This window comes from Python bivittatus, unplaced genomic scaffold (genome assembly GCF_059951505.1).
Source record: "Python bivittatus isolate LINGU-HERP-01145 unplaced genomic scaffold, Pbiv_v1 ctg000480_np1212, whole genome shotgun sequence".
NCBI classification, from domain to species: Eukaryota; Metazoa; Chordata; class Lepidosauria; order Squamata; family Pythonidae; genus Python; species Python bivittatus.
In genome coordinates this window covers 66,470,122-66,489,714 of record NW_028277075.1, presented here as the reverse complement: position 1 = coordinate 66,489,714, position 19,593 = coordinate 66,470,122, and the positions used below count along the sequence as shown (strand labels likewise).

Genomic DNA, 19,593 nt, shown 5'->3' with positions numbered 1-19,593 from the left:
AGCTTTATGTAAATGTTTCATTTGAGAATTCCATTCCTGTGCAAGTTTTTTTCATATTTAGCATTGGTGAAATTTGCAGTAATTTTTGTTGTTTCTTCATTAGAGAGAGCCAGTTTGGTATAGTGTTTAAGGCACCAGGCTCAAAATGGGAGACTGAGTTCTAGTCCCACCTTAGACACAAAGCCATCTGGGTGACCTTGGGCCAGTCACTCTCTCAGCCTGAGGAAGCAGGCAATGGCAAACCACTTCCGAAATCTTGCCAATTGCAGGGGCTTGTCCAGGCAGTCGCCACCTGACTCATACACATACACATATAAGTGACTGACTTGAAGGCATGCGCACATATTCACACACACACACTTCATTAGACATCACTTTAAATCTGAATGTAAAATTACTCTTTTTATAAGGATAATTGTTCGGTGACTTTACATAATGTTTCTATATTCGTCTGGCAGAGTTCCTTGGGCTAAAGCTCGCCAAACGTATTTTGCAAGGGGAAAGAACAAGCAGTCATTGGATGCGATTGAAAAGGCTGCTTTCTTTGTTACTTTGGACGATACTGTTCAAGGTTACAGAGAAGAGGACCCAGTGACATCAATGGATGCCTACGCAAAGGCACTTCTACATGGCAAATGCTATGACAGGTATACCGTGCTTGAGAAAGAGATATTCTTTCACCATTTTCATGTATATATAAACATTCCCTTTTCAGTAGGTGAAAAAAGATTTTTAATTCTTTCTGAAAACTTGTATTTGGCTACCATTGAAAACCAAAGAACAAATAGTACACTGTTCAGTGAAATGCTTATTGATAGTATGACTTACTTTAATATCTTTTGGTTACAATGTTTTTCCAAGGAATCTTCAAATAATTGAACAATGAGTCCTTTTAGAAGCCAAGATTACCTTTCAATTCTGTTTCAGCATTTAAATAAATGTTATATTTGTATCTTTCACTGAAGAGTTTCTGGCTTTGTCCACAAAATGCCTATTCCATGTGTTTAACTCTTACTGCTATTCTCAAAGATTACTGAGAATTGTAGGTTTTGGTGAGGTGCTGATAATTGTATAGCTGCTGGGGCCTATTTTCCCCTCAGCATACAATTTCTGGATAAAGGAATGACTAATACTTAGTATAATTATACTAGGTTATACATAGATACCTGTTACAATAACCTCTTTATGCAGTGCACAGAAAAGGGTTATGAAATAATAAGCAAAAGAAACAGTAGATAAGAGGAAAGGAAAATAAAATAAAGCTACACTAAATTTAGTTTACACCAATCAATACCTTACCACTAGACATGTGCAATAGACAGGAAAAAAATTGATTTGAAACCAGAACAAGCCATTGTGTTCTAAAGGTTTTCCAGACCATTTTGAGGGAGCCATGGTTTAGTAGAAATGAAACTCAGAATGTTTTGGTGGTTCCAGGTTTTGGGCAAAACAAAATCCAGCAGGACACATGAAGTAAGGCTGGTACATGATGTCCCTCTCTCCTGTCCTTAGTATAGCATATTCCTCTAGCCCTCCTCTCCTAATCCCCAGTCTTAGCAATGCCTTCTGTTCCTCTCCCTAGCCACCACTGATGTCCCAGCATGGCAGATTCTACTGCCTGCCCCCCCACCTACAAAAATACACATATACAGTATTCACATTCCCAACACATCTCTAACATCAGCACAAGCATTCCTTTATGTTTATCCATAAATATATTGATCAAAAGGATGCTTCTTTTACTCCCTGCTCAATACTGAACCATTCACTAAACATTGTGTCTCCTGTATATCTAAAGTGCTGCCAAAAGTACATCTGTTGCAACTAAGTTAAAATATAAAGTCCATCCAAATTTAATAAAATTGTGGTTCCTGCCTCTGGTGTTTCATTATCATAAGTTTATCTGTGATCTCTTTTAACATGGTGATTGAAGAGGCCTTGTTAATCTTTCATTTATTAAATTATCTAAAGTTTTCCAATGTTGGACAATTATTATTTTAGCTGCTAAGGTTAAGTAAATAATAATTTTCTTGTTTTCAAGCTTGAGATCCAGTCCAGTGAATAAGTGCAGTAACCTTAACTCTGGGGAGTTTTGACTTCTTTATTTAGTAATGATGCTTATTTCATCAACAGTTTTATGCCAAAGGGATATAGCTTTGTCACACGGCCACCACAAAAGAAAGCCCCTTTTTTATGACAACCTCTCCAATATTTGGAAGAATAATTAAGATAGGTATGTGCCAATTTGACTGGAGTCAAGTGCCAGCCATATACAATCTTCTACTGAAGGTCTTGCAGTGAAGCTGAAGTGAATCTTCAGTATCCCAAGCTCCTTTTAAACCAAGAGGTGATCTCTTATTTCTGTTTGTAATAGTAACCAATACATTTTTGAAATAGTTCCTTTTGGCTGTTCTAGATGGTTAAATATTAAATTCTCCAAACTGGTATAAGGGTGAATTGCTGAAGCTCTAATATCCTTAATATCAATAAAGATTTAAGTTGGTTTCATAAAAATACATGATCACCTATTCATTCTTTTATCTGTTCTTTATTGAAAGTTTCCCTGTTACTGTAGAAATCTTTTATTCTAAAGATTATATCTTCTCCAAAGCTTCATTTGAGCCAGATCATAGTAATTGTCCTGTACTACATATTTTATTAAAAGGGTTGGGGAGAAGTACAGTATCCTTTATCAAGGGAATATATTTATTCTTCCAGATTTAGAGCATTGTTTTGGTAAAGACATTTTCAGTCTTGTTTGTTTTTGAAAAATGTTTTGGGTGAAAGAACCATTGATTTATAACATTATTTTTAATAATTTAAATAGAGTTTCAGTTTGGATCCATTGTTTAGATGGGTCTTCCAAAATGAATGGAATCATATGCCCTAACTGTGTAGCTTGACAATATATTCTCAAGTTGGGAATTTGCTAGCCTCCCTGCTTCTGCGGTCTCTATAAAATATTTTTATTAATTCTCAATTTTTTTGCATGAAAGCAAAAGCAATCTCCCTCCCTCCCTCCCTTGCTTCCCATTAGTGTCTCCAAACAATACTGTGGCACTCTGCTACATAATATTTTCACTCTGTTCCAGACAACTTTCCCATTCATTCTGTTGGGTGATCACTCTGTTTTCTTTTTCATATAGTGCTCATACTTTCTTTTCCTGCAGTTGTCTACTTTCATTGTTGTTTAATTTACTTCATTCCTTTTCTTCTACGACCATTTTTCACCAAAACCCACTCTTGGGAACTGTAGAAAAATGGCCTGTCCCTCAAGACCCCCATATCCTTCACTAATTCTCTGAATCTTTCATCATAAACAATCAAGTCAATCACTCTTTTCAATTTGTTTGTTTTCCATGTATATGCATGAATGGATTCATCTTAAACTATATATTTGAAACAAGTATATTGGTGTATAAGAAATGTTTTTCTAAACAAATACTCACCAAACTTGAGAATACTTACCATTCTCATTCATTCTTGGATGTCCAAACAGTCCAATAACTTTTTCTATCCTCCCTTGTCAAATTCCCACTCATTGATTCATGTCACCTAGCAAATTCTGCCCCTCCCCCAATTACATTCATATGGAATGGCAAGTACAATATCATAAGATAATCAAACTTTTATGTTTTAGTCACTTTGTATTTGTACTTCACTATTTTTATTACAAACAAGTGAAACATTGTCGTTTAGTCACTTTGTACTTCACTATTTTTATTACAAACAAGTGAAACATTGTCGTGTACAGCATTTGCTACATACACTTTGAACTGTGGAAAGTTCTGCTTCATTCTCTGCCCCTTCACCAGTTTTTCTGCAATATTCCAACCATTTAGCATATTCTGTGCTGAATATTTATTATACTGTTTGTGGAGAGGTAGGCATAACATCTCCCTGTGGGTATCTTTTCTAAAGCTTTTTTTTTTTTTATTTTCGCAAATCAGAAGACTTTTCTCAAGTCTCTAGATATGTCCCTCTTGCAGTTGAATGGCTCCATTTTGGCTGCATAAATACTGCCATTCAGAGATTGCTATTAATATATATGGTGATAAAACAGTTTATGGAAATTATTGTTTTTCATAGGTGGTTTGACAAGTCATTTACTCTCATAGTGTTCAGAAATGGTAAAATGGGCCTGAACTCTGAACACTCTTGGGCAGATGCCCCAATTGTCGGACATCTTTGGGAGGTGAGCATTCATATTGCCAGGAAAGTGTTCATATTAATTAGATTTAATGAAATTTAATGAAATCAAATCAAATGTAGCTTTTGTATTGGTTGTGTTAACTATTTTTGGGGTGTGCATCATTCAAGGGCCAAATGTGACTCTTGCCTGCAGAAAGTTCTCATCCCTTTTGGAACTAGAAGAGGTATGCAGAAGACTATGCAAGTACTAGAACTGCAGCCTAAATTGCACTACTCTTTGCTATCATAAATCAAATGGTGATTTACAACAGAAGTGCATGCTTTTTTCTTGAAGCTGAGGGCAATCCTTGACCTCTGAATAGAGTATCTAGGACTGCACACCAGCAAATAAGCAGGATCAGGAAAATAGACATTATTGACATTGTGTTCCTCACAGAATAAACATATCCCAGAAACGGAATAATTGAAGTTTATCCATAACATTGCACATGATTTTGTTATATCCCATGAATCTATTGTATTTAGTCCTGTACAGTTGGCATACATACCTAAGAAATGTGGAAATTTATTATGAGATATGGGGGTCATAGAACACAGAGAGACAGGTTTTTGCATTATTAAACATTTTCTTATCTAGTGAATCTATAATTTTTATTTTAAGAAATGTAGGATGTCATATTACATTGTCAACATGCATGCTCTCAATTTGTCAATGTACATTCAATTTAAAACTCGCTTATTTTGAAATGAAGGGATGTGTTTCCTATCAGATTAGGACTTAGTACCACATATTCATCAGCCACACACTGATTCAGTACAGGATGGTGGTCAAAGTGCTGAACTTAGGAAACTGAAACTCAAATTTCCATTCAGGTCTAAAACCCACTAAGTGACTTCAGGCCCGTACCTCTCTCAGTCTTAACTTACTTCATAGTGCTGTTGTGCAAGTAAAATGAGGGGTGGAAGAGGTAGGTTTTCTTGAGCTGTTTGAAGAAAGGATTAAGTATAAATTATCTATAGCTGTTGAAGCTTTTAATCAAAATGCAAGGTTTAATAGGGAACTTTATTTTTTCTCTTATGGTCGGCAGCAGTATATTTAGCATGCTTATAATTATCTCTCTCATTCCCCCAACCATCTGTACTGTATCCATCCCCAGAATGCCATGTATTCTGACTGTCTTGAATTGGGATACGCAGAAGACGGGCATTGCAAAGGAGAGACCACGTTAGGCATTCCTATGCCTACCAGACTGCAGTGGGAAATCCCTGAAGAGGTGGGTGCACATCCGATTCTAGATCGGGTATTATCGGGTATTATTCTAGATCGGGTGTTATCGGGTATTATTCTAGATCGGGTATTATCGGGTATTATTCTAGATCGGGTGTTATCAGGTATTATTCTAGATCGGGTATTATTGGGTATACTTCAAAATGCATCCCTATAATCTTTCTTACTGACTGAAGTAAGCATTCAATAAAAATGTCTGCTTTGTTACTTGTTCTTAAAATAGATCAGTAAGATCAGTGTTGATTTCATTTAGGATAAACTGATACATTTAAGATAAAATGGTGTAGAAAAAAAATTGTGATCTGTGAATATCTTCCATTGTAATGCTACTTGTTGCTATTGTTCAGTGCCAAGAAGTGATTGAAAAGTCTCTTGACATTGCAAGACCATTAGCAGAGGATGTGGATTTTCACTCTTTTCCTTTCGATGCATTTGGGAAAGGGTTAATGAAGAAAACCAAAACTAGTCCCGATGCATTTGTGCAACTTGCTTTGCAGCTTGCTCATTATCGGGTAAGTATCGTATGTATTTTAGTCTAATTCAGATATTCTCTTAAAAAAATAGGATAAAAATACCTGATCCTATTTTTAAAGATCCTGGTTAAAAAGAAAAACAGAGTTTCCCAGATGAAAAAAATGAACTTTCCAGTGTAGCTAATTGGAAGGGACAGGCTTTTCCATAGTGAAGCCCTTTGATACTGCAGTGTTTTTCCAGTTACCCAAAAATGAAATTTAAGCACCTCTGTATTGCGCAGTTTGGTGTTATTTTATCAAGCAGTGCCATAGCCTGTAAAGATCTGTTAATTCACAACTACATCCCATTCAGGAAGGGTCTCCTGCAGTATTGCTCTTTTTCTCATCTTGCAGTTTTAGCCTCTTATATAATTTTCTTTTGATCCGCACAATGAATAATGAATTATGCCATTATATATATGCTTTTATTTCTCCAGGCATGTGTTTTAATTACTGATTTCCTTTCTCTTTTATTATTTTCTAACAAAAGTTTTTTTTTTTTATAATGAATACATTATTTAAAAAATACAAGGACACTTGTATAATCATTGAAGTATGGTCAGGCCCTCTTCCGAGGGATAGAAACAGCCCAACAAAGGTAAATATAGTGCTGAGAACTGATGCAGAGAGACTGTATATAAAGCAGAAACTAATATAATAGCATCACATATTTCATGTGACATTGCGTGTAATTCTCTAAAAATACATTCCAGATATGGAAAAGATTCAGAAAGGAACAACTAAAATGATAAAAGTGATAGAATAAGGAAAACAGGCAGAGGAAGCTCAGTGGGATAAGAATGAAAATACTAAGAGTGCAATTCTATGAATTAAATTAAATTCCAGAATGTAGTTGGGATTAAACTGTTGAAATCAGTAAAAGAACTGCTAAGAACCTGCACAAGATTCTGCCATAGGGAGATTAGGTGTGGCCTCCATATGTACCTACACTCTTTTGCCCACCAGGAACAAAACCCACTGCTGTCACCTCCGTCTGTCTGTCCTTTTGCTCCTCTCTATAAGTGGTATGCATCATATATTCCTTAGCTTATTCTCATATATTTCCTAGTTTATTTTGGAAAATGATTGGGAATAAAGGTGTCTTTGTATTGAATTTAAGAATGGATGCTAATGCTTATGTGGCTGATATAATATAACATAATATAACATGACTTACGTTCATATGTGACTGACAATGATTTTTTTAACTGTTGCATATAAATAACTTTGCATTTTTGTTAAGGACATGGGAAAATTTTGCTTAACGTATGAAGCATCTATGACCCGCTTATTTAGAGAAGGTAGAACAGAAACAGTCCGCTCATGTACTGTCCAGTCCTGCAAATTTGTGCAAGCTATGGAAGACTCAAATGAAAGTGTAAGTTTAATGTGCTAATCAAGCATAGTGTTACCTTTATTTTTATTTAAGTTTTATTGCTGCCCACAATCTCTAAGATAAAGAGTTCGGTCTGCTTTCCTGAGTAGTATAAATACATTGTAGTAAATAACTACCTAATTAAAGTGTTGGAAAATAGTTTCAATTGTTTTCTTTAGAAAAATAAATTAAAAATACTTTAAAAATTGGCTGAGATACATTCAGGAAAACTTCAAAGTCTTAAAATAGAAGTGAAACTTTTTTTGATGCAATTTCTGCTTTTACCTTTATGTAAACATTATATTGTTTTTTTCCAAATGGAGCATAATAAATTTGGTGAGTGTGCATATACAGTATTGCTTTGGAAAGTAAGTAGCTGGGAAAAAATGAAGCCATCTGGTGGTCACAGAATGTACTGTTTATGCTTGGTATCTTAAGTTTAAGTCTTCAAAATGTTGGCTCTTTGTTTTCAATTATTAAAAAGGTTATAAAAATTATTTTCAGTGTTAAAGTACTCTTTTTATTTTTCATGTTATTTAAAACATTACATTAGTTTTCTAGGGCAATATAGAAGCCATTAAATCATCACCTTTCTGATCCATTGATTATAGGAACATAATCACAATACAGATTATAGTCACAATACAGTTGTATTCATTTGTTCAATCACTTCTGGCTCTTTGTGAGAAGGACATCATTTTGCAGGATTGTCTGTCAGTAACTGAGTCCTTGTATGTTTATGTCATCAGTGATAATGCCTATCTGCCTTGTCTTCTGTTGGCCTCTTTATCAATTGACTTTTCCAAGCATCAGTGTCTTCTCCAGTGACTCTTTTCTTTATATTTTATGTCCAACGTATCTAAGCATAGTTTCATCACAGTATTAGAGTTTCCCACACCCAGCCTGGTTTTATTTCATCTAGTATTGAATGATTTGTTCTTGCAGTCCCATGTATTGTCAAACGTTTTCTCCAGCATCACTATTCAAAGCTGTCTGTTTTTCTTTGTTCAGCCTTTCTGATGATCCAGCTTTCACAGCGACATTTTACAACTGGGAAAACCATTATCTGGACAAAATGTACCTTTGTTATCAGTGTGATGTCTCTACATTTTAATATGTTGTTTAGGTTTGTCAGTCTTTCTCTCATGTAGCATCCCTGTAAATTTTTGAGCCTAGAAGATAAAATCTGTTATGGCTTCTCCTTTTATTAGCATTGGATTGGCATTTCCTTTTGACATCTTTTTAAAATAGTGAACACCAAACCAGCATTTGTCTTCTTTTCGTTCATCTTAAGCAAAAGATTCTTTAAAGCTTCCTCACTTCCAGCCATTAAAATGATGCAATCACCATATTTGAGATTGTTGATGTTTCAGCAATTTTAATTCCAGTGTCTCTTTCTTCTAGTCCATCATTTTGCATCATACATACTGCATATAAACTAGATAGGATGACAGTATGTAAGAATCCCTTCTCAATTGTTGCTTCAGATTTTGCTCTAACTGTTGCTTCTTTTCACCATGCAGATTCTTCTTTGGCAGATGAGGTGCCCCAGTGCACCCATATTTTTAAGTTCCATCCATTTGTTGTGGTCTATAGAGTCAAAAGCTTTTATAATCAATAAAACAAAAATAGAAAACTTTTAGAACTGCCTTGCCTTTCCCATTATCTGTCAGGTGTTAGCAATGTGATAGGTGCGCCTGCCTCTTCTGACTCTGGCTTGTACATTTAGCTGTTTTTTCCCATGTATTGGTGACCTCTGGATTGTGAAATCTTGAGCATTACCTTACAAGCATGTGAGCTAACTGTAATTGTTTTGATAGTTTGAGCATTCTTTAGCATTGCCCTTTTTTTGGTACAATAATATAAATTGATATTTTTCAGTCCCTTGACAGCTGCTGTGTTTTTCATACTGTACTTGCTTACAAACAGCAAGTAGCACTTCAACTACATTATGTTGTAATAATAAAGATTTCAAACACTCAGCAGGTATTTTTATCAACCCCTGCAGCTTTGTTGTAAGCAGTATTTTATAGGGTGCATTTTAAAAAATTTTTTCATGAGTTAAGAGACTGCTTCAGCTGAAAGACTGTAAGCAGTGTCAGAAGATTTGAACTTCACCTTCAGAATCTGCATTATAGGGTACTGAGAGAATACATCTAAAGTCACATTTTCAGTAGATTTTCTCATACAAAGAGGCATATACCAATATAAAAAACATATATAACAGCTCCCTTTTCTACTCTCCATCCATTTGTTCCTTAATAATTTTCCATGTGAGAAAACCATTAAACTTCCCCAGAAGAGCATCTGCAGTACAAGTGCAGGGGTAGGTTCCTCCAGGTGAGGGAAACAGAGTGGATGGTCTGTTTGACTCCAAGTGCTCCTTAAGGGACTTTGTTGGTTGGATCCATTCTCTGTCTTTTTCTAGACTTTGATGTTATTTTGTTTTAATAGTATTTAAACAGAAATACTGAGTTGTTTCTCCCTTTTAATTTACAGCCTGAAAAGAAACGTCTGCTATTCAAGGCAGCGGCTTCTAATCATCAGCTCTTGTATCGTCTTGCCATGACTGGCGCTGGCATCGATCGCCACCTTTTTTGTCTTTATGTGGTCTCCAAATACCTTGCTGTTGAATCTCCTTTCCTCAAGGAAGTAAGTAACCATATAATAATTGTTGCTCAAGTAATTTGTTTTTTTCTTTAATTTTTTTCCCTGTATTTTTAATGACCTGTTATTACTCAAATAACTGAAAAACCTTAGAAACTTTGAAGCATATGAGAAAACTTTCTGAGGCTAAAAACCTTTGCAACAATAAAAAAATAAGCAATACTTTAAGAATTTAGTATATCAAAGAAGGTTAAACATATATATTTATATCTGCAGATTATAAATGTATACATTCAAAGTACACATTGAGAACTATAGACGGAGAGGAAAACCAACCCAGTACACTCTGAACACCTTAATTTGTTGAAACAAGAATTACAGTCATTTGCAAGTACTGTTCCATATTCAGTCTTAGCCTTTTTGGCCTGGAAACATGGAAATAGAAATGCTGAATATAAAAATAGAGGGTATGCATTGGACTTGACCAAATCAAGAATCAAATTGGAATGATTTGGAAACATCTGGGAGCTATATGAAACAAAGTGGGCTTCCTTAGAAGCAGGCAAAGGAGTCTTCAAGAATTAACACATTTCCCTCAAAGCTCTCTGAATAAGGAAAACTCTAAGAGAAAAGTGATAAAGGAACTGCCTCTTTTGAGTGGAGCCGGTGCCTCTATGGACACATCCCTGTAGTTTTCTTGGTAATGTTTGGTTTGCCATTGTCTTCTTCTATGATTGTTTTTGACTTCCTGGCCTAGGCTACAGCCTTTGGAATTCCTGATGATCTCCTTTGGATTCAGTTTCAAAAATATGATCATAGTATGTGTCTGCACCTTCTTGAAGAAGCTACAGCTTTTTTCAAAGTTGTGCGGCTATCCTCTGCAGTTTTCACGCAATCCTGAGAAAAAATGCAGTTATTTTAAGGTGCAGAATTAGGTGCTTGTATGGAAAAAACAAAACAAAACAGGATTTTCAGGGTTTTATGCCTTTTCCGTGTATACTGCACATGTCATCCATCCCTGCACTACTGTACTTTCTGTGACTTTGGTGTCACAGAAGCCTGCTTAGGGATTATTTTTTAATGGAAAGCAGACTAAAATGTATGTAAAATAAATACACTAAAATCAGAAGACAAAAGCCTTAAAAGGTTTTTCATTCATCATAATTCCTTATCTCTTTCATATATATTTTTGATGCTTTGCTTAAAACATGCCTATGATTTGTTCATGTTCATATTAACTGTTACAGAAACATAGCAGTGGACCATGGAAACAAGTATTGCTGTTTTCCACACTCCCTCAAACTGAAGAAACCCCCTCCACAAAAATCCCATTACAACTTTTTTGTTGCATTTTGCAGGCTTTTTACTTGGGACCACATTACCTCTCTATGCTATTTTTATAGCAATTCCTCATCACCACCACCAAAATAGCCTGGGATATATAGGGATCTGATTTCATGATAACCCAGCTGTAATAAACAGTATATTCTCTGGGCTTTTGAGAGTTGAAAGCAACATGCACTGAATATTGACACGTCTTACACTCTTCCATTCATTACTCATGGGAAAACTCAACTATGCATTCCAGTGAACTGTAATTATAGTAGCAGCATTGCTGCTCTGGGGCTTATTTCCAGTAGTGGCATTCCATCCCTTTTGGGGAAATTGTAATTGTAAAGGGTTTTAGCAAAAGTACAGATAGTTTGCTTAAACCAGTTCCATGTGTTCTCTGATTTCAATATAGCAGTTTTTATTGCTGCAAGCAGCTGATAAGTATGCTATTTCTTACACCTTCTTTCCCAGGTTTTGGCAGAGCCCTGGAGACTTTCAACAAGTCAAACACCTCAACAACATATTGACCTGAATAAGAATCCTGGAATGGAGTCCAGTGGTGGAGGCTTTGGACCTGTATGTTTGCATGTTTTTATTTAAAAGAAGCTAGTATTACAAATCGATTCATGCCCAATCACGTTCTCCATCACACAATGCTACAGACATCATATGGCTGAAATATTTATCAATAGAATCATGACATTTATGAACCTTAAGCTTTCATATCTAAGGAAAAGAGCAAATGTACGATTAAACAAATGAATTGTTGATCAGAAATTTCATGCTTTTAAAAGAACTGATTGAACAACGTTAGATAAATCATTCTTCCCATAACCTAAGCAACTACCCCAGTTTCCATGTTACAATTTTTGAGATGTGTAGAATCTATTAATTCTACCTGTCAGTGAACAGCTTAACAAAAGGCTGAGAAGTTACATTGCTTATATATTGGAGCAGATCAGAGAAGTGAAAAGTTCTGTTTTTTTATTATTGTTGTTGGTCGCACAGTCAGCCAGATGTTTAGACTGGATTTGGCATTTTTATCCACCTATCAAGCACTTCCCAAGGACCTGGGATAGGCAGATGTTGTTTGATGGTCTTAAAGGTATCATCGCAGGATGTGAGCTGTTGCAAGTAAAGCTGTCTTTTGCAATTGACTGATGGTGATTTTATCAATGCTGATTTTTTTATTATTATCATTATCATTATTATTTTAGCTGCCCAACGAATAATATATTAAAAATCTAGGAAGATAACTTTAAATAATGCATTGTATAATTTAACAAAACCCCAACTGGAGGATTCTGCAAACTATATGTTACTAAATATTTTTCTTTTTTATATTTTATTAAATTAATCATGTAATAATACAAGACATTACAGAACAAAAAATCAAATTAAGATCTATTATTTTAAATATGATTGCTATATATTCCAGCAAATAAATATTGCTTTGATATACTTCTTAATCATCTATTGTATTGTATAACATTATCAACTTAAGACCACTTCTCACATATTAGAAAACCATGTTCTATCAAATGTATCCTATTTTTAGAAATCTTTATCTCAACAGCTTTAAAACTGTTTTAACTGAATATATATTTTGTATATTAGTTTCTTCATGGATTCATGAGAGATAGACAGAAGTGCCAGAATAAATAAATCTGTTCCCTATTTTAGAATGATATCAGAAGTTGATGGCTGGAATACTTGAATATAATGATAAATTCACCACACGTGGAAAAAAGAACCATAGTTGTTAAAAAGCCCTCTAACAGGGAGGTGATTAAGTTTTGTTATGTGATTTTTTAATGTCTCACAAGTGCCATCCATAAATCATTTTCAGAGAAGCTTCTCTGCTCATGGTAACATTAATTTATGGACTTTGCCAAGTTGAATTCTGCTTTTTTCGAAGGACTAGTATTCCTCCATATATGTTTCCTGCACAATTTCCTAAACAAGTCCATTAAATGGTCTAAATTCATTAAAATTCAGCAAGGCTAGCATTTTAGTGATGGTGCCATTTGCCTCTAATAAGTTCATTTGACTAATAATAATTATGATTAATCACAGTGTACGATTTAACTACTGAGGTTGTATTAGTTGAAAACAAAGCAAAAGGCTCCTATCACCTTGAGAGGGCATAGTATATTAGCCTGATGTTCCCTTCAGTTTTTCCCAGAACGATAAACTATTTTAATATGATGCCTGTATTTATTGAAACATACAAATATGTCCTATTATGGAGCATTTTGTACTGGACTTTAAAATCAAAATGATCTTGAGATGGTTTTTTTATGGATATGTAGAAGAACTGAGGTATTCTACATATATTTTCTACAGGTTGCTGATGATGGTTATGGTGTGTCTTACATTATTGTGGGTGATAATCTCATCCATTTCCATGTATCCAGCAAGTTTTCCTGTACTGAAACAGTAAGTATTTTATTAGTTTTAAGATCCATTACTCTCTTCCTGTTTGATTCACTAATAGCCCCATTTTTGTATCAGGTATATTCTTCTACGCTGCTTATCTCATCAGGAAATTGGGTCTATGAGAAACAGTATAATATACATGATTGGTTTTTAAAATAATATCTAGTATTGTTATATAATATACTTCATTATTCCAAATAAGCACGTATATATTCTGGTTATGCTAAACAAAGGTTGGAAAACACACAAGCCACTTGTGACCTACTACACTGCAGGTTTTGTTTCCAGCTTGCTTGCTTGCTTGCTTGCTTGCTTGCTTGCTTGCTTAATTAATTAAGCCACCTGACTCCCAACAACTTTGGGCAGCTCAGAACAAGTAAAATGAGAATACAGTTAATAAAAAGTAAATAAAATAAAATGAGAATGACAAACTGAGCAGGAACAAAGCAAAGGGCTTTACATGAGAATGACAAACTGAGCAGGAACAAAGCAAAGGGGCTTTACTCTCTCTCGCCAGAGGCCTTCTGAACAACAGCAACATGGGGGCCATTTGGATCTCATGGGGAACCTCCTTCCAGAGGGCAGGTTCTGCTACAGAGAAGGTGCACTTCTGGGGTCCTGATAGATGGCATCCATCAAAAGAACCTAGACCGCACTAACCCTGTCAGATCAAATTGATTAGGCAGATACATCCAGGATCAAAGACAGAGTATCCCTAAATCTGGGCAGCCCGAAAACTCACAACCCCTCAGTCTTGATAGGATCAGCTCAGAGATGGTTCCTCCCCATGCAGATCCTGGCAGCCTCCAGGCACTGGGACAGAACCAAATCCCTGGTGCTTGGTACCCACTGATTACTGGGTTATGAGGGAACTGCCTTTCATTTTCATATGCCCAATGAAAAGGGCAGAATGTTGCTGTGTTCCTCACTGAGAAAAGAGAAATGCTGGACTCTGTGTGTGTGTGAGTAAGGAGTTACAGTGGGTTGGGTGAGGTTGCGGGGGTGCATATTTATATGTAAGCAGGCATACATTAAAGGCTTCTCCAGCTCCTCATGAAGTTCTCAGGGACCAAAAGTTTAAGTAAAATCTCCTTTGACTTCTAAGACTTTGTGGACCCCTCCATCCATGCAGCTTTCTTAGCAACATAATGGAAGTAGCTTGTCGTTGCATTCTGCAGAATTGTTTTTATCAGTCAAGTACTAATCAGGCCCAGCTCTGCTTAGCTTCTAAGCCTAGACCTATACAGCTAGATACTGCCACCCATATATTAAGCAGTTATCATTTGGGATCAAGTGGCTTTATCCTATATAACTAATATAGTGCTGCTGCTGCTGCTGACGCATTTTCATCCAGGCCTCAGAAATGACTTCCTAGAGAAGATGGCTTCTGGAACCTATTTTTCTCCACTTTCACCATATACTCTGACCAAACTATTCATTCCATTTAGATGTAATTGCTGCATGGGATAGTAAAATATAGATACAATAGAGAACATAAAAAGAGAATAATCAGCACACTTAATATGAAACTGGCATTCTTATCCTTTATATTGAATTGCAAACACACAATAATTTTGATTTAATATTTACCTACAAAAAATAACTTATTTGGATCTACAGCTATGGATTAAAATGCACGTTAATTTTGTTAGGCCTTCATTCCTTCAGACTTTGCCTACTAGAGTTAGCTACTGTGTGTAGTTTCAAGTAAAAAAATGGAGCTACAGAAAATAAATCCATTTTTTATCTTAAAATCATAGAGTTGGAAATGACAGTAGAGGCCATCAGTCGTTTGCTGCTCAGTGTAGAATTCACGAGAGCATCATTGACAGATGATCATCCAGCCTTAGTATGAAAGCCTCTCATAAAGGAGAAGTCACCACCTCTCATGACAGCCTGTTCTATTGGTTGACAGTTAGTATAATCAGGAAGCTCATCCTAATGTCTAGGAAATCTCTTTCCTTGTAGTTTTAATTTACTGGTTCTAGTCCTGCCTTCTGGTGTAATAGAGAATAAGTTCACTCCCTGTTCCACATGGCAATCTTCAATACTGTGTATCTGAAGACTGCTACCATATTTTCCATTTGTCTTTTCTGTAGACTAAACATACCTAGATCATTTAACTGTTCCTCATAGAGCTTTGTTTCCAGATTCTTCACCATCTTGGTAGCCCTCCATGAACTTGCTCCAATTTATTACTATCTTTTTTGAACTGTGGTGCTCAAAACTGGACATAATATTCCAAATGGGATCTGACCAGCACAGAGTACAGTGGAACAATTAGTTCCTGTGATCTGAACTCTCTATTCCTCCTAATGTACTATGAGATAGCATTTGTTCTTTATCACTGTTTAATAATGATTCCTACTAGAAAACAATTTGAGTTCTATAGTTTAGTATGTCTAAGACATATTAAACATAAATATGTGTTAAATACCACTTTTTAAATAGAATTTTTAAGTTGGATCATATCGTAAGTGCAAAACAATATTTTAATGCATTTTAAGATAGTATGAAATAATATATTCACCAGCCTCTATAAACTTGTATTAAAAAACACAATAACTCCATTGAAATCTGCAACTAGAGGCCCTAGATGATTCCTTTCAGTTATTTTTTCAGGCCTGGATGTGAGAGTCTTCATTGTGCACCTATGGTGGGTTCTTGAAGGGTGGTACAACTCTTTTTGTCTTGTGAGATGTTAAATATTACTTACCATGATATCTCTTTTAGGCTATCTGCAAGGGTTGAAAACTGGAAGCACTGATTTGCAGTGGTTCCACTTCTTTCTATACAAGCAATTTCAGTCATTGGTGGAGGAGGAGGGGATGAGGTCTTAGACATTCCAATGTGAAGTGCCTCAGAACTTGATCCTCCCTCCATCCTGTTCAATACCTACATCAGACTGCTGGGGGAGGTCATCCATTGGTTTGGGGTTATGTTTCAGTAATAGACTGATGATAGACAAACGTCAGACATTCCATCACAGATGCCATGGATTGTCCTCCTATTCCTCTGGTTAGAGTTGTAGTTCTTTGGAAAGAACTGGTATGCAATCCGGGACCTCCTGGACCCCCGGCTCCAACAGTAGAAGTTAGAAGAGCATTTGGGCAACTTAAGTGGATCCACACCAGACTACTGTATTTTGGTTTACACGTGGCTGCCCTTGAAGTTAGAAGCTGCAGCTGTCACAGAATGCAACTGCCAGCTTGTTGACTGGTGTTAGCTGGTTAATAGAATAATTATTCTATTAATAGGAGTGGCACTCATTGCCAGTAGGTTTTCAGGCCCAGTTCAAGATGCTGATGATTAAAGCCTTATATGGGTTGGACTTTATTTCTTTTGGGACCATCTCCATGTAAAATCTTCCTGCTTTACACATTCTAACAGAGACATTATTTCAGTTGACCACCTTGTGATAGGTTGGGAGGTTGGGGCACACAGAAATTGAAATTTTCATCTTGTCCCTTTACTCAGCATCCCCCTGAGCTCCCATACTTTTAGATTTTACGAAACTGGTCAAGATAGTTCTTCAGAGAGTGTTCGGATGAAAAGGTTTTAATCATATAGCAGTGTATACATACACGCACATATATACATACTTTATAATAATGTACAGTATTTTAATAGATATAGGCATCATATAAATGTTTACAGTAAATACATAAAATGAAGTCTGTATTATTTTCCAAAGCCCATTAATACTATTAAAGGGTTTTATAAAAAAAACCCTATAAAAATCATATCACTGAACAAAAATAGTAAATAGAAATCAGTTTCATACATAAAAAATCTAAATTGTATATATGCATGCATACATTATGTACAGTATGAGATTGCCATGTGATTATGAATTTGGATTTTGAACTATTTTTTAGGATTCCCATCGCTTTGGGAAAAACATCAGACAAGCATTGTGTGACATCCGTAACTTGTTTCATATCGGCAAAAACTCTACTAAATGATTTTTCTAATCGCAGAACTAGTTGGCTAATGTTGTAGATGAGAACTCTTCTGTACAGTGACTGAAAATAAGGTATGCTAAGTAGCAGTCCATTCCCAGGTATATAAACAAGCATTCTTGTGTGGTTTCCAAGGTCCGTCACTTCAGTTGTTCAGAAGAATTTTCTTTTTCATGAGAAATGACAGTTGAGATTTTTATATGCAAGGGAATTACAAAATGACATTTATTCCCAGTTTGTCTTAATTTAACAATTTCTTATTTGTATTCTATAAATTAAGAGAATATGTATGTGTATTCCAATTTCATGCTAATAGAAAAATATAACTTGAAATGTAACAGTAGCAGACATGAATTCATTTAATTGTTACTGTTTTTATCAGAAAGTGACCATTTAGGACATACTCCATAAATAAAGATATTTCATTAAGTTGAACATTTTAAAACATCTGGCAAATATAGTGAATTGTGCTTAGTAGAGAGAAAATACTTTGCTACTTGGAATTAAGCCTGTGTTGTTACTTAAAATGTCAGATAAGGCTTTTTATTTATACAGGTTTAAAGCCTGTAATTATCTGCTAAATTTCAAAAGCGGAATTGCTGAATTTGGAAAATAAGAATTGCTGAATTTTCAGTAATGCTGGGTATAATATAAGCAGATAAAAATGAGTACATTTCCATGAAAAGTCTCACAAGCAATTTTCATTTGTATTAAGATAACAAAAGCTATTTCTTATGAGAATAATTTTTACACTGTTACAAAAAAAGAGAAGTTACTATTTTGCTTCAAGAGGAGTTTATTCAGTTAACGTTGTTTCATCCTATAACTCTGTGTGCATTACAATTAATCATCTGATTTAAAACCTGTTGGACAATCTACAATGCAAAGACTAGTCAAAGTAGTTTGACACCTTCCGCCTTAAGAAATTATTATCGTATATGCATTCATAAAAAGTCATTAATATAATAAATACCTAACACTTAAATAAGTCATAGATTAAGTTGGAGTTATGATCTCAGATTATTTTTTAAAATGTAGAGAGTGTGACAAATCATGAATGGTATTACTAGAGAATCTGTATTGGAAATTACAAGGAAAAAAGATAATTGTTCTCATGGCTGGCAGGAATTTCATTTAGGAACCAGAAAATACAAACATTACAAAAATCAAACAATGAAGTCTTCTCTGGCCTTGTGCATCAGTTACTTCCGTTTCTCCAAATTTAATGGCTTTGAGAAATATCAAGCAACAAATACAGAGGTTAACCTAATAAAGTCCTGATGTTCCAGAGCTTTTAATAACTAGAACAAATTGGAGATGTGGGACTGAAGTTGCTGTCCTGAGAATTTGTTATTGATCACTTTGACTTCAATTAATGAAAATGAGATATATTGTTTCTGAATAAATATTGATGCATAAATCTGCACAAGAATAGATGGGGCATGTTTTATATGATCAAAGATGGTAAACATCACAAAAAGTATGGAAAAAAATAAAGCATTGGATGCCATGCTGTATTCTAAAGTCAGTGTTCTGGACTATTAAGTATATGCTTTTATTTTAACCACTGACCAGTCTCTGACCAGTCTCAAAAAGAACCTTTTTTTATCAAGAGCATCATTAGGTTTGACTCAGGTTTTAGATATTTCAATTGTAAACATGCTTAATTAGTGCATTATCAATGCAATGTTTCATTCTTTTTGGGAATGTAAATGTGTAATTGGCTGAAGTTAACATGAATTTTACTGTAAGTGATTGAAACGTCAAGTGTCATTTTTTTAAAAATTGACCCACGAACAATTTCTAAACTTGGTTTATATCCTCTTAGAATGTCAACTGCATGTAAATAATACTGCTTTTGGTTGTAAATTGTTAAACACGTAGTAAACAGCTTATTCTTAATAAAGAAATTAATATTATTTAAAA

At 35.1% G+C, this 19,593-nt stretch overlaps 1 protein-coding gene across 3 annotated transcripts in view; it reads left to right on the top strand.

Moving 5' to 3' along the window:
- Positions 1–19,593, top strand: part of CPT1A (carnitine palmitoyltransferase 1A) — a 52,875-nt gene extending 33,282 nt beyond the window's left edge. For all 3 annotated transcript variants that reach the window (XM_007427294.4, XM_007427293.4, XM_088146131.1), the window contains 9 exons: positions 459–647; positions 4,090–4,195; positions 5,310–5,426; positions 5,788–5,952; positions 7,196–7,330; positions 9,827–9,979; positions 11,738–11,842; positions 13,613–13,705; positions 17,584–19,593. In XM_007427294.4, coding sequence (XP_007427356.1) covers positions 459–647; positions 4,090–4,195; positions 5,310–5,426; positions 5,788–5,952; positions 7,196–7,330; positions 9,827–9,979; positions 11,738–11,842; positions 13,613–13,705; positions 17,584–17,670 — 1,150 coding nt within the window. In that variant the 3' untranslated portion in view covers positions 17,671–19,593. The remainder of the gene's footprint in view (positions 1–458; positions 648–4,089; positions 4,196–5,309; positions 5,427–5,787; positions 5,953–7,195; positions 7,331–9,826; positions 9,980–11,737; positions 11,843–13,612; positions 13,706–17,583) is intronic.